At 39.4% G+C, this 15359-nt stretch overlaps 1 protein-coding gene across 9 annotated transcripts in view; it reads right to left on the reverse strand.

The window, feature by feature from the left end:
• The window catches only part of TMEM132C (transmembrane protein 132C), a 217827-nt gene that overhangs the window by 150859 nt on the left and 51609 nt on the right, over positions 1 to 15359 (reverse strand). For 7 of the 9 annotated variants that reach the window (XM_027469968.3, XM_027469966.3, XM_027469967.3 and 4 more), the window contains exon 2: positions 6526 to 7411. The exons of 1 other annotated variant lie outside the window; for it this stretch is intronic. In XM_027469968.3, the coding sequence (XP_027325769.2) occupies positions 6526 to 7411 (886 nt within the window). Of the gene's footprint in view, positions 1 to 6525; positions 7412 to 15359 lie in introns of those variants that run through there. One more of the 9 variants, XM_027469969.3, reaches the window with a different exon arrangement.

Genomic DNA, 15359 nt, shown 5'->3' on the forward strand with positions numbered 1-15359 from the left:
AAAAACCTTCATCGTAACTCAAGCAGTAATTTATAGTTCTGAACACTTTTGTAAACCAGAACTGGCCTAGCATCCAATTCTATGACTTCTACTTAATAACAACATGACTGGGAGAGCCCTTTGATAGGTTGGAAGACTGAGGAAGAGTTTCTCCAGTTTCTCTGAATGCCGATCAAAGGTTCATAACTTTAACCGTCCAGTTTTGACTTAAGTGACCGCTCTGAAAAAGACAAGGAAAAAATGTAAAGAATACTCCCAAAGATCTTAGCCAGAAAGTTTACATTTTGTTTATTCAAGATGAAAATAAGAATGGAGAAACTGTCAGATGAGAAGAACAAAGGCACTTTGCTAGCTGGAGTGCCCAAGACACGTCTTTTTCTCTATACAGGTCAAGAATTATCCAGTTAGTTTTATTGATACATCAGAATACAGAAGGCACAACCAAGGAGAAGGTTTAACGCACCATAAAAGGAAGTCTAGCATTCAGAGACTATATCTTACTTTTCATATTCCTGCAATAGCTAAATCTTTGTGTGGGTTTTTGAATATGAGATTTTGTAAATTGAAAATGGAACATGAAATAACGATAAAACAGAAGGAAGTCTGAGGGCTTCTGTCTCCTCTCCTTTCAAGATATGGACTGAAATCACAATCACTGCAGCTCTGCAGAAGCCAGTGGTGTTAATTTACAACAGGTCTGGGAAGCACACAGAGCGCTTAAGTGATCTATACTTAGATCTTCCCTAAATATTTAAGTGTTTTCACTATTAAGCTATATCAAGCTACACAGGAACTGAGAAATGTTTTGTTGTGACTCACATCTGAAGAAAAACAGAAAAGCGTCCCACCAAACCCATCTTTGCTATGCTCTGAATTGCATTAGTTTTAAAACATGAAGCAGTACACAAAAGCATGTTCCTCAAGAATTTGAGTTGGAAATCAACATTACATTTATTGTGGAAAATGGGTACCTGGGATAATACACATCACAAGTTATGTGCTAACACAAATCATAGAGTGAATTCATCTCTGGTTTTGGTCTCTTATGATCTGGTTAACATCAGCTTCAGTTAGTCAACACAATGTCATTTCAGGTAGCGATGCTACTACAATGATGCATTAAAAAATGCATTAAAAACTGATAAACAATTTTTACTGGTAAATCTCAGGTTATTAGAATGTTGTTTCATAATACAGTATGATTCAAGTGTCAATAGCAAATTTAAGAGTAACTACATTGAAACAATTACTTTTGTTTCCTTTACATACAGCGGGTATGGGCAGGGCCAAGCAGAGTCAGCTCCTCTGAGCAGTTTACTCCCTAGGGAGGTTCATATAGACCTATGTCTTCCATACAAAACAGGTGAAGTTGATGCTGGGAAAAGACTTGATCCTTCTTTTCCATTAGTAGTTTCTCCAAATGGTTGTTCATGCATCATAATCTGGTCTTTGAATTCTTGAGATTCACAAGCAAGCAGCACACCGGTGTTATGACCATAACTGCTTTTCTAGCCATGGGCTTTCTGTAGTGCTGCTGGATGTGACCATCTTCTAGGTTTTAGCAGTACTCAATACCACCTCGCACAGCCTGCTGTCAATACTCATTAGGAAATGACATATAAAGCTGCCTCCACTGATTGGTTTAATAACTTTTCTCACTGCCCTTATCCCTTATCCTTCTTTAAATCTGTAGATTGTCATTACTAAGTATCCATTGTCTCGAGTTGATTTGTTTGCTGGACAAAAGTAATTCAGTAACACTGTGTACAACCTACCACCCTTCAGGCGAACAAGCTGCACTGCAAAAATCTAACAATAATCCTGATGGACAAAAAAAAAAAAAAAAAAAAATCACTATTACTGGTTTTTCACCCCTTTTCTCTAATCAGGACAGGTAACTTCATCCCCTTTCCCTTATCCTGCTCAATACCTCCAGTAAATCCAGTTACGTGGTAGTTCAGCACCTTCTGCTGTATGTTAAAGATTAGCCGCTGCCTAGCAGAGTAACAAAGCACTTCACGGTCCCACATCTTTTGTTTTGGCCCTGCACCAGATCAAATGTGGTAGGTATATCATGCCATGGAAAAAATAGACAGAAGGATCCTTTAATGGTGTAGCAGTTGGAAAAGTATTTAGGTCTACAGAACAAAGTCAGCAATGCACATAGGCCAAACTTTTCAAAGCTGCCTAATGCATTCAGCTCACTGGCTGCCCAGTACTACAAATAAAAATTGAGTGGCCAGATTCCCAGTTACCTTCAAATATCTTCAGATATATACATACATAGATATGTGTTACTTTCTCAAAGTTAATCTCTTGCAATTAGCTTGTGTTCAGTATGGTTATTATTTTTCCCTTATTTGCAGCCTGCTGTATGAGGGCAGCTCACAGAAGCATTCAGGACCAGGGATAGGATTTTGCCTTCTAATCCTTACATACAGTATATACAAATGATGACTCAGATTAGAAAAGCTTGAATACACAGCAATTCATAAAGTGACAATCACTGCAGCTCTGCAGAAGCCAGTGGTGTTAATTTACAACAGCTCTGGGAAGCACACAGAGCGCTTAAGTGATCTGCATTTCAGGTATTGATAGTTCTTAATTTTTCTGTCCTGTGCTGATTTTCCAATCTACAGGGAAGTTATAATGACACTGCCCTTTCTTCTGTTCATAATTTACCCAACTGCTAGAGGTAGTAGGAATCTTCCTCACTGAGCAGTCAGACATAAGTGCAATTCATCTCCTCTCTGGGGGCCAGAAGCCCCTCCCAACAGTAGAAATGCAGTGCAAGGAGACTTCAGGATACTTCCACCCATCTTTTACCAATACTTTCCAATTCACTCTACTGTTAGTAATGTATAGCAAATGTGAATCCCCTTGCATCACAGGAAGCCAAAATATTTTAGGAACAGGACTGAAAGAGTTCTCATACTCCCAAGTGTGACATTGACCAACTCTTCACATTTTCTACTTTGCAGGTGTTTTCTATTTGCGAAGACTTACCAAAGTTCACCCAGCAAGACAAGAAGAGGGTTGTGTGAAGCACTTACATCCTATAACCTGTCAGCAGTGTTTGAACCACTTTCACAATAGCTTGCACTGACTAGATGCAAGAGAGGAAGATCTGTTTATTCAGACAGTGTTCCTACTGTGTTAATGTACTACCATGCATAATTAGTTTCACTCCTTGTCATATTAGTCATTCTCCTTGACTTTACTGGTGTTCTTGGGCTGATAAGTTTATGGATACAATAAATAGGATTCTGAATTAAGCCACACTTTAAGAACAGTTTCAATCCTGATGATTTGTGGATATGAGGTCACAGACCGCTCTACTTTACTTTTGCCAGAGAAGATTTGTAGCTATTATATTCCTAAAGCAATGATCACATGCTGTTTACTTCAGCATTGGATGTTGCAATACCTCAATGAATAATATACAAGAAGCAGAAAATAAACAAGCCAACCCACTGTGCCTGGGGATAATGTGTGGCGTGTTTTTCTTTAGGATGATTAAATGTGAATGCATGTCACAGGATGTAGGGATTGCTCTGCTGGGAACCCATGAATATGAGAGCATACAGCCCTATATCTAACCATGCAAACGGCCATGGAGAAGGTTAAAGCAGCCCCTAGGCAGAACCAGCATATGCACTCACTGCTCCCTGGCTGTTGTGCTCAGTCAGCTCCTCCCTATAAGGTATAGGCACTGCATGAACTCCTGGGTCAAATTCCACACTTCCACATGGAGGAAGTTTCACTGAAGACAGATTTCCACCACAGAACCAGAAAGCTGAACTTAGTTTTGCCAACCAGCAGTCACCAAAAACACAGAAGAAAAACCTTAGTAGTGACAGAAGTATCCACATCATTAGCGCCTTGCAGGACAATGACACATGAGCTTCACTAGTGGGTACCAGCTGCCCCTTCCTATTACAGCATCAGGGAAGCTGTTAAAACAATTCCTATTTCCTTTACATGGGACTACCCTCTTGTACTTAAGGAATGCTTCTATTTGATGCCTTAACAACTGCATGGATTGGCATCTTCTGCAGATACAAGACTAACATGCCTGCAAGAGTAAGTTTCCAAAACTGATGACTTGCAGATAACAGACTCCACAGTCAGTAAGATTGTAAAGTAGGTATGCTTATTCAGCACTGGGCAGCACGGGGGGTAGTCCCGCCAAAGTCATGCGCACCTGACGCGGCAACTTGCCTTGGTTGTATGCAGTAAAGGGTTACATATGCATGAAGTTTCACAATACACCTATACATGTTCGTAACCTGTCCCACTTTGTATTAAAATTGGTTCCAAGGAGTCATTTCCATAAACTCCTCCTATCTGCACTTGCGCAGCGTCTTCTGGTGGTGGTCGTTGGGGGTCATGAGGATGAAGATTGATGACTCTTCCTCATCACCGCTAGTTGACCTCTTGTCTTTGTGCAGACTCAGTTGCTCCTTGGCTCTTGTCCATCCACAGAACCAGTTTCTACCAGTTTCTTAAGATAGGCTCACACTCTTACTAATATTACATACCTTGGTAAGGGGCCCAAGGCTTCTTGCTTTAGTTAATTTGCACAATGCACCATAGTTAGCAAAGACACTAAGTAGCATTCTAGTTTAATGCTGCCAGCGCTTTATCACTACTTGATAAGATTCTCCTAACTCCCTCTCTCACTGACAGCTGCTTGGAAGTATTGCACATTGTCCTGAGATGTAGCACAGGGCTGACTTGCCTTCTAAGATCTGTGCTGTTCGGTGTGCTTACTCCTCTCCCCTTCTCCACCCCTGATGGAAAGAAAGAATCACCACCTTTTTATTCTTGCTGGAAGCAAGCAGAACTCTTTTTAAAATTCTTGGTATTTTCAGCCTCTTACCTTGGCCTGGTTCAAAATAATTTTAAGCAAAAATGCAAATCTCCTTTTCACCAAAAGGGCGTTTCAATGAGAGAACATGGCCTGAGCTCTGCATTTGTGATTAACACAGAACTATCAATGTTCCAATAAACATCAGACTGTTCACTTCAAATAAACCAGCTACCTGTTCTAAAAACCAAAACGAATCCATTTTGTCCATAACAGCAAGTCACACAGGCAGCTACTGATAGCCCACATTACTATTTCTATCTATTGCACTTCTCAGCATGCTAATGATACCCTTGCCTAGGCAGATTCATTTCAGAGCAAAGAAATACATCATCAAATTGCAGCAATCTTGTTTTTACCTTCAGCTCTCTTTTCAGAAAGATAAAGACTGAAGCAGACCTTCAAAGGGTGAACCCCTCTCCCATCCACCCAGCAAATATCCAGTTCATTGCCTTTGGATTTCTTCTTTCACCACAGCCATGCTTGTTATGTGGAATAGCATTCTGTTTCTACTATTTCATGGAAAAGGATATTCAATAAAAGATAAGCACTGCAGTCAGAAAAGACTTCTGTAACGGAGATTTCACTCAGTAAACAGGTGTCCAGGAGATTATCTCACCAACTTAACCAAAGCTGCAAACATCAGAACGATTCTGGGATAACTGAAATCCCCCCTTTTTAAAATAAAAGCCTTTTATCTGCCAAGCAACACTTCCTGTTTTAAAGGCTATTCTCCTCGGTAGTTGTCAACTATGTATTAATCTAACTCATATAAGCCTTAGAAATGAATACTTTCATGCGCAGAATCTTTTGGGAAACTCTGATTCTCTGAGGCTTTAAAGAGCAATTGTTGCTTATCACCGTGGAGATTTCCCTTGAATTCAAAGCCTGGTAACCAGAAAAAAAGATACATCAAATATTTCAGCGATTAACAAGTTTTCCACTCTGTCATCCTCAAAGGATTTTCATCTCATTGGTAGTGAAACCGCTAAAGAAGAAAACGAAAGGAAGGTGGTCTGAACCAGTAAGGCATTTCTTATGTTCCCAGGTACTGCTTTTGCCACTCCTGTCCAAAATAACAGCACTCAATTCTTGCGGTTCTTTACAAACCACGGCAATATCAAACACATTAGGTCTCATTTTAAAGGGTATACACATTGGCAAAGACAATTGCTGTTAACCACAAGTAGATAGTTATAACCCCTCCCTGTGGAGTTCTCGTAAAACCGCTGTGTGGGAGAGGCAAAGCACTGTTAGAGCACTTTGAGAAAAGCAGGTAATTGAAGTTTTGCTATGTTTAAACTCTGCCTGTGCAATAAAAAGCAGATATTAAAAACCCTGTAAAGCAGAGAACTTCTCTGGTGCCTCACTGCCTGTCATTCTGCAGAAATAGCCCCACTAAGGCAGCGAATTGCCATATTTTGTGCTTTGCTGCCTAATGTCGGCATGCGTTAAATGGCATGGCATACATGTTAAAAAAAACTCCTACTGATAGAGGCTTTCAGTCCTTTTCAGTGTTCAAGCTAAATAATGGATTTCAATGACTAAGAACAATCTCCAGTGTGCATTAACTGCAAATTGGTTGCAATTCGCCTCCTGCCCCCAACATCTGTATGCTACCACATTAGAAACAGGAAAAAAACAACCTGCCATACCTGAGTATGAACTGATCCACTGTAGAATTGGTGGCAATTGTCAAATAAATATTCACAACTTCTCCTTGTTTGACAGGCTTTGAGGGCAGCCAGATGACAATGTTACTGTCCAGCCGTAGCTCTGTTAGCTGAGAAGTTTCCTGGCCTTGATAAAGGCTGACTGACCCAATCCTCTGTAGGTGGGACATGGCTTCATCCAGGCCATCTTTTCCTGGCTGGATAGCATTTCCCTTCCTTACATCCTCAGCAGTACATTCTCCCTTCTCATCTCCTGGTTGGACAGTGTAGTAAAGCTCCACAGGGATCCCTTCAGAAAAATCAGATGGCTTCTTACGGCCTGTGACAACTGTGGGGGGGTTAAACCAGCTTGCCAGGAGTTCCAGCTCTGCCACACACAATCCCAAGTCCCCCTTCAGCCTGCAGCTGCCTCTGACCTCCCGTGTCTCTCGAAAGGCAAACACCCGCAGGCAGGGCAGCTGCTCCGTGGTGCTGTAGTCATCCCAGTCCCTGCCCACAATGTAGAACAGAACCTGGACTTTGGGCTTGCTCACATAAATTTTGTCGTTCATTATGAAGGCCTTGAGTTTCCAGTTATAAGTAAACTTGTTGGCAGATCCAAAGAAGTTGGAAGTTAACATTAGGTCCTGGGGCACAACTTGTTCAATAGAAAAAGGTCCATAGCTGGCATTTAACACCGGTGGCCTCTTGGCTTTGTATGGGAAGAATGATTCCACCCTGGACTGCAAACTGGAATTTCTCATGAAGTCTTGGTTGGACTCTTTGAGGAAGAAAGATGTCTCAGCACTGAAGATCCGATAGCTCACAGGTAGGTAAATAGGTGAAAAAAATCTCTGATTATTGTCCAAGACCCCTCGGCTCTCTGCCACTAATAAAAGAAAAGGTGATATGGGTTAGATCAAGTCTGCTTCTGGATTCCAAGGTATGTTTATTACAAGTTTAGTGAAGCTACCTGATGAGCTAGTGATTATCATTTGGAGCAAAAATATGCACTGAAGTTAAATGTTTAGGTGTAGCTATTTTTATTTTTTTGCATTCCATACATATAAGAAAAAAGTGATGTAGATGTCAGTGCTACCTTGCATTTATTTAGCATAGTTTTGTCACGCACGCACATAAACAGGTGATCATTTTCTCCAGCATTCAGACAGGCAAACTGCAACAGAGTACTTCACTCCTTTTTCCTGCCGTTACAGGTAATGTCCATGCAAGACTTAGTCCTGTATTACACTTGCCCTTCAACTGGAGGTAACAGAACCTTGTGCTCACCTAACACAACAAAATCACATGGAGGAACTGGCTTCACTTCAGGAACTCACTAAATGCTTTGACTGTCACCTGGATGAGAAATAGGATACTTCTATTTGTGCAGTTACTTTTCACTCCTATGCAATGTCTCACCTCCCTAACAAAAAAAAATATTGAAATTTGTTCACACCAATTCTCTTATGGACTGGCCACAAGCCTGAGTCAAAGCCTCACAAAACCAATTCATAAATAAACAGGGTGACTTAAACCACCAGTGCGGGTTACTTTCCCCACCTTTTCTGTCCATGCCATCCCTGCTTAAACCTCCTACCTACTTAGAAACTTCCCTGCTGTCTTTTCAATCTTTCTGTTCAGTTACAGCACACATACAGCATTCAGCACATTGCCACGGTCCCCTGAACCCCAGCCCTGAAAAGCCTGCTCATCACCACCCCTGTAAGGAACATTGCCTGGAGATCAAATTCAGCTTCTGTTCTACAGCCAAAGACAGAAATTGCTTTTCTAAGAACTGACACATCCCATTTCAATCTCTTCCTCTGTCAAGAAATCTTGCCCTTGTACTAGTACTTCTAGCACTACAACCTGCACCTCTATAATTTAATATTGACTGTAAGTCAGCTTCTGAAGTTAAACAGATACATACCACAGGCTAGGAATATTACAAGTGCTTTGTGTGTGTACAGATAATACATAAAATACAATACACATAAAGCAAATTAGTATTTCTGTATATACTGGTCCAATTTACATTTAAGCTAAATATCAAATTCCTTTTGACTGAAATGTGTGCCTATTATGAAGATTAATTAACAACTTATATATTGGTGATAAATAGGTTGAAAGAAAAATTATTGCCTAGTTAGGATAAATAATAGAGGACAGCCTTAAAATACAATGCATGGATTACTTAATACTCACAAGCCCTCTTCCTAACTCATTCTGAAGAGATAACTATAGGTACAAAGGGTAATTGAATGAAGATGCATCTCGTGCTAGACTGTCTTTAGTACTTAAAAATAGACCTTGCCCTCAGACATATGTCCATGTTCCAATGTCCTTGGGGAATCCCATCAGCGTCAGGATTTAAGGTTCTGTATTTGTTTACCACTTTAAAGAAATGCAACAGCAAAGACAATGCAAAATGCTCGGACCTGTCTGAAGCTTAGGAACACTTAAAGATCTCAAAAACCCTATACAGCTGACAAAACAGTCTGTCTTTCTCACAAGGGTTTGCAGCTTGAGGTTGTGTCATTCTCCCCCCAATAGATTCACTCTCTTTCTAGCATGTCTGGCTGCTAGCATGCTAATTATCCAGTCAAACTTAAATGTTTTCAAGTAATAAATAATCAATAACTATCATTACTCCAAATGGCTGCTGTTAACAGAGACAACTTCACTGCGATATTGTTGAGTATTCACATAGCCAGTGCACTGGCACTACTCGGTGCTGGGGAAGGGAACGGCTTTGGAAAGCAGGTGTTAGTCAGTTAAGTTAAATGTAAGAAATAGGTGGAGAAGAGGGAAAAAAAAAAAAAATGGCAGCCATAAATTTGAAATAAGGAATTAAGACATGCTTGCTCATGTTTAATTCATGCACCACCACTGGATGGTAGAATTATTTCTCATAAATGAGGAGACTGCTATGACTGAACAATATATATATATATATATATAAGGCAAAAAGACAAAAAAAAGAAAGCTAAGAGGCCTGCCCATGAAAATACCAGTACACAGTGAATTACCAGCACAATACCCTGTCAAGCAGAGCCACATTTAAAATAGAACTTCAGTGTAGCACGCTGTTTCAATCCTGTAAATCTTCAGTCTATGGCATACAGCTTAATTCTGTTGTAAAGGAATGTACAGGTGCCACTCCTGTCCAAAATAATGGCACTCACTTTTAAATGCACCAACTTTCCTTTAGCTGAATCAGAATAGTGCTCTGTTAGGGTTACATCCCAAAGCCATATAATACTGAAATAAGGAATGTAAAGATATATTTCGGACCATGGATCTTTCAAGAAACAGCAAAACCTATACATTCCATCTGGTCCAGAAACACAAAAGAAACTTGGTTTACTGAAACAGTAGCAGTTTAGCTTCACTTTTCTCTAAATGCCTCCACCTACAGCAGAGCCTGCTGAGATAAAGCAAACTTTCTGAATTGCTGTGTAAAGAGGTTATATGACAGCTAATATTGTTCCTTTTAAAAAAAAAAAAAAAGTTGCTATACAAGAATTCAGTTTCTTCCTGATCAGTTTGGATATTGAATTTGACTCGACAAGGCATTAGAACTTCTTTTAGGTGTCCTTGTTTCTAAAGCCAATAGCATTGTAATATCAGAAAGCAGCAAGCTCTAATTCAAGAAAGCACATAAGCACTTCCTTGCCCATAAGCATTACTTGAGTGAAACACACGGGTGCATTTCACTGAAGCCCTGCTCTAGAACTGGCATCTTAGCCAGTGCTACTGAGGGAATACCTTTGGCTTCAACAGGTCTGAAAGAAACAGAAAAACTCAACAGGCTGCAGAGACAGACAAACTCCTGATTTCAAAGGGCTGTTGATCAGTATCTATGCTAGAAACTTAACAGTTGTTTTGCTGCAATTCCCAGGACTTTTGCTGTACTACATACTCAGACTGATGGTGGTCTCACTTGTGCAGGCACTCCATTTATCCTGAATCAATCGCGTGGATGAGATCTGTAGGACCTAGCTGAATATTAAGAAAAATAGCCATGCAACTTCCACTTCAATAAACTGAGCAACATCAGCAAAATCTATTTGGTCAGAATGACAGCAAAAAAAAAAAAAAGTTTTGCTTCTTTATTGTAGTCTAAAATTTCCACCCACTGTTGTACTCTACATAATGGAGAGCTATAATTCTATAGTGACGGCTGTACTTTAGACAATCTATTTAAATGCTTCGAGCCTTTTACTGATGAAGCTGGTAGTTAAAAATGTCCACTTTATTTTAGAATCCCAGCCATGTGTATCAGCAACTAAAGGCCATCATTTCAGGGATTTGTTTTACACTCATCTCTACCCTGTAAACTTCATGTCCTGGTAAAATTACCGAGATCTCCAAGGAACGTTTTTGTATGTTTAATCAGCTCTGCCACAGAAGTGTTTTTGTTTGTTTGTTTTTAATTTAATCAGAAAACCTATTTAACAGGATGCCAAAGTTTTTTTGTGTTTCGTATCACAACTTACTTTAGACAAAGCAATCCTATATTTCATGATTACTTATTTAAAAAATAAATAGAGCAGCTCTTAAAGAAGCCATGCTTATCAGCGGTTTCAGATGTTTGAGAATACATCTCAATTTTGAACTTTTTTCTCCTCAACCACCCAAGCACATTTTGAGGGGTTCGTGTTAAAGCAAGGTCTAAACGGAAGTGTTGTACCACTATGGAAGTACCAGCTGTGGGAGCAGTATTTCACTGCAGGTTCAGCTGCTAATGTGGGCACAGTTGCATCAGCAAAATGGAACTGGGTTTCTGCACAGAAATACGAAGTACATTTATAAAAATCTAACTTATTTACATCAGGGAAGTCACATTTCCCCAAACAGATTAGCTAAAGGGTGTAAATATATCCTGAAAAGCCATGGGTGCTTCATCTGAAAGCCCTGATCATCAGAGAACGATGCTTGTTGACCTTCCATATTAGGTTCAAATAAGTAGAACTTATACGTCACTACAAACCAAAATGTAAATCAAGAATATGGAAAAGGGTAAGAACAGAACTGCAGAAATACTATTTCTGTACTGCAGACCAGCTCTAACTACAGCACAAATAGGCAGCAAGTGCTTTACCTTTCTGTATTAAATAAGAGCCACAAATTGTCCAGAGGTGAAGTCAAGCATTGAAAAGACCGAGAACCAGGAAACAAAGCTACCACTAGCCAAGAACAAAAGTTAAGGTTTACAAGTAATTACTCCTTTGTAACAGCCTAGTGACTTTCTAATCCTTCTGGCTTCACATGCTTGTGCAGCACTTCACCTGAATCCAAACAGGCATCTGTTGAACACATCATTGGCTCCAGCATCACAGGCCAGCTCAAATTCCTGTTACCTAACAAGTCCATTTTTGGAGCTGGATATGAAATGGTGAATTCTGATCTGCATTATTTTTTCTTGGATTTCACTGGAAGAATTTTCTTTGGGGGAATTTCACATGGAGCAGGAGCCCTGGGTGCTGGATTCACTGGAACAGTCATAAAGATTTAACATATTTAAGCCAACCTTTTATGAGGTTGGTTTGAAACAATTTTCCTTTGGATTGCGAATTAAGGGTTTCATTCATGGGTGGGAGATTACTGCCCAATGGCCAGGCATCTCTGCTGACTGATGTTTGATAAGCCACCAAGCCTTCAAGGAAACCATCTGCCTGTCCCTCCAGCCAGAAGGCTCCTAGCCAGAGAAAGCCAGTGAGAACAGAAGACATCTGCCTGTGCAAAAGAGGACTAATGTGAGAATCTTTCTTTGTACCTTGCATGGCCCTCATAAAGGCACATTTGCAAATACTCATTCCAGGAAACAAACCATGTGAGAACTGGTAGACAAATTTCGATCTCTGTTCCATTACCACATCACCACGGCTGAAGCTTCCACCAAGAAGTCTGTAACTTCCAGGCCAGGATCTTCTTCCTTTTTATAATTGCTTTACCCAGCGACTTGTCCCTCCATTCCTAAACATAGCTGTAACTGAATGCTGCGCTGTACTGATTTTTTTTCCCCAACAAATACATGCAACTAGATTTTCAACAAAAATAGACATTGTTTATTTACAGCACCATCGCAAATCCTGCAAACTTTTTAAAGAACTATCCCCCCTCCTTACATAGATTCCCATTCCCGTGTTACCCCTACATCCAGGAATGCTAGACATACTCTAAGCATATTATACCAACCATCCTCCCACAGAAATCCCCGTCCTTGAATTCTCTTCCATGACTCTTTCCACTAGTCCAAACCTGTCCCGCTGTTGCGCAGACAATCACATGCTCCAACTCAGCAAATGCAAACAGAGTAGGGAAAGAATAAAAGTAGAAAAGATATACTTAAAACATTACAGATGTTTTATTCACAACAAAACATCAACAGCTATGTTTTCTTGTCCATTTTCCCTTATTTTTTCATACTGGCAGCACATTTAGTAAATTCAAAGTGTACAAAAATATTGTAGCAAGTATTTTTCTTAGAACTGCAGCTCAGCAAATACAGCAAGAAATAAATGCCTATGAATATTCATTTAGATTTCAGAATTACCTTGTACTCTCATCCCCTCTTAGCTCTCTTTCCTTACCATCTGGAAAAGGATATCTTCCTATTACAGAGGTCAGCTGGAACTTAAAAACATCAAACAAGCTCAAATTAAAAATATGAAGTATTTTTATCTGTGAGGTTGATTAACTATTACATAAATTACAGGCAGCATTAATGGTTTGTTCATTTCTTCATATGGAGACTGGATTCATTTCTGAAATATATTTTTTTCTTACTGCAAGTTAATGTTTAAGTACAGCTATAACTAGAGCATAATACTCTGTTCTGGCTTAAAGTCTACGGATCTATGACCATTCAAAAAAATCCGTTGAAAAACTGACATGACAAGGTAACCGCAGAAACCATGTTTTCTATTTTTCATGCTTGCCCATCAAATATGCTTTCTCATCCAGTGAGAGAACAGAGACTCTTTGAATAATTGCACGTAGGCAATGTCAAGTGTCAAGTGCTTACAGTGAATGCTTGAGACCAATTCATGAAGTTAAAAATAAACTGGAAACAAATCTGTCAAAGAAATCCATATAGTGAACATGTTTGAGGGAAATTAGTCTATTCTCAATTATTCTTTGAGCACCCAAAGAGGGCAATTCTGTCAAGTAAATGATTGCTATCTATTTTCTTTGGGATCCAGGTTTCGTTAAACTGAGACCCAAAGTTGACAGATAAGTATACAACTGAGTGTTTTGTTGATGAACTTGGACTGGTATATTGTTCCCATCTATGTGAACAGACACCCTCGGTAACCAACCAGATATATTTTAACCCAGGTGTAGATGGAACCTTATCTAGCCTAGACCACAGAGTTTAATTATGCTGCCAGATAAAGACTGTCAGGAGATGATTTAACCAGTTATTTTGAACAAATGTCCTATTTGATTTCAAGGAGACAGAATACCAGATTTCACTGTTTATTGTTAAATGAAAACTGCAATAATATTCCATTACATATGCTTCTCCCACATACAGAGATTCATTAAGGACATGCTTTATCTCATGTATCCTGCAGCAGGCAAAACCTTCAGTAAATCTCAACAGACATTTGTGGACTTAGTACAAATAGACACATTTTGCCTGTATTTCTGTAGCAGAAACAGAACAGTCATTTCAAAACCATTAGGGAACATCACAAGATTACCTAAAATAATGCATAAACAAAGATACAACAGAACTTCTGTGCTTCTCTAACATACTAAAAGAAAAGGGTCTGCCAGTGAAACTAAGTGAAAAAAAATCAAGGTAGATAGAAGAAATCCTTTCATACATGGTGTGATTAGATGATGGAACTCATTGCAAGGGAGGAAGGTATAGAGGCCAAGAACACACCAATAAATTAATTAAGGATTTCCATATTTCAAAAGATATGCAGACCATATAGAGTAATGACATTAAGTACAAGTAAAATTATTTGTTTCAGTATTTATCTATTAGAAACCAGGATTAGATCTCTGCAATATAAAGCGTTATCCGACATCTGCTAGGTTGCTCCATTTTCCTTAGGATTACTGAGGCTGCAGGCACATATGTACAAACCACAAATACTGTTTTCTGATGCACAGCCTCTTCACAAACAGGAAAAGATTCTTTAAACTCCAATTTAGAAACACAAAATGAAAACATTCGAGAACTGCACATTAGAAATGCACTTCCAGTCTTTTAATGACAGTCTGAAAGCTCCAATTTTTGTTGCTCACCATTCCATACATCACCCCCCCAAACTTATTGCACTGCAAAACCTTCTCAATCAACCTCAGTTCATATAACTGAGACATGTTAGTCAAAGACTGTCTGACATTCAGGACTGAGATCTATAAACTGTTTTCTCAGACTAGTTGATGACCTTAAAAGTCTGTAAAACAACAGTGTATATGCAAAGGTCAGTGAAGGTTTCAGAAATAACTCTTACTGCCAGCACTGACATTACTGAATGTCTGTACTGCCGCAGCCATCTGATGTATTGAAGCCAGTTTACTGTTTAAAAACAAAGATATATATCTGGAACTCAAATTTCTGCTAATGACAGCTTTTGTTGAGAGATAATTTTCTAAAAACTTCCATACAGACACCATTCAAACGCCCAGGCTTTCCTCCCCTTGCCAGTAACTGCAAATGTCAGTACCCTGAGAGCAACATACAGTAGGTAAAATGTCATATGATGGCCTTTCGTTCCAACACTGTTTGTCTCACTGCGGTAAACTCCATGGATTCTGCATTCATTTATTGTGTCAGCACTACAAATCCAAAGCAAATAACACTTAAG

Source organism: Anas platyrhynchos, chromosome 16 (genome assembly GCF_047663525.1).
Source record: "Anas platyrhynchos isolate ZD024472 breed Pekin duck chromosome 16, IASCAAS_PekinDuck_T2T, whole genome shotgun sequence".
NCBI classification, from domain to species: domain Eukaryota; kingdom Metazoa; phylum Chordata; class Aves; order Anseriformes; family Anatidae; genus Anas; species Anas platyrhynchos.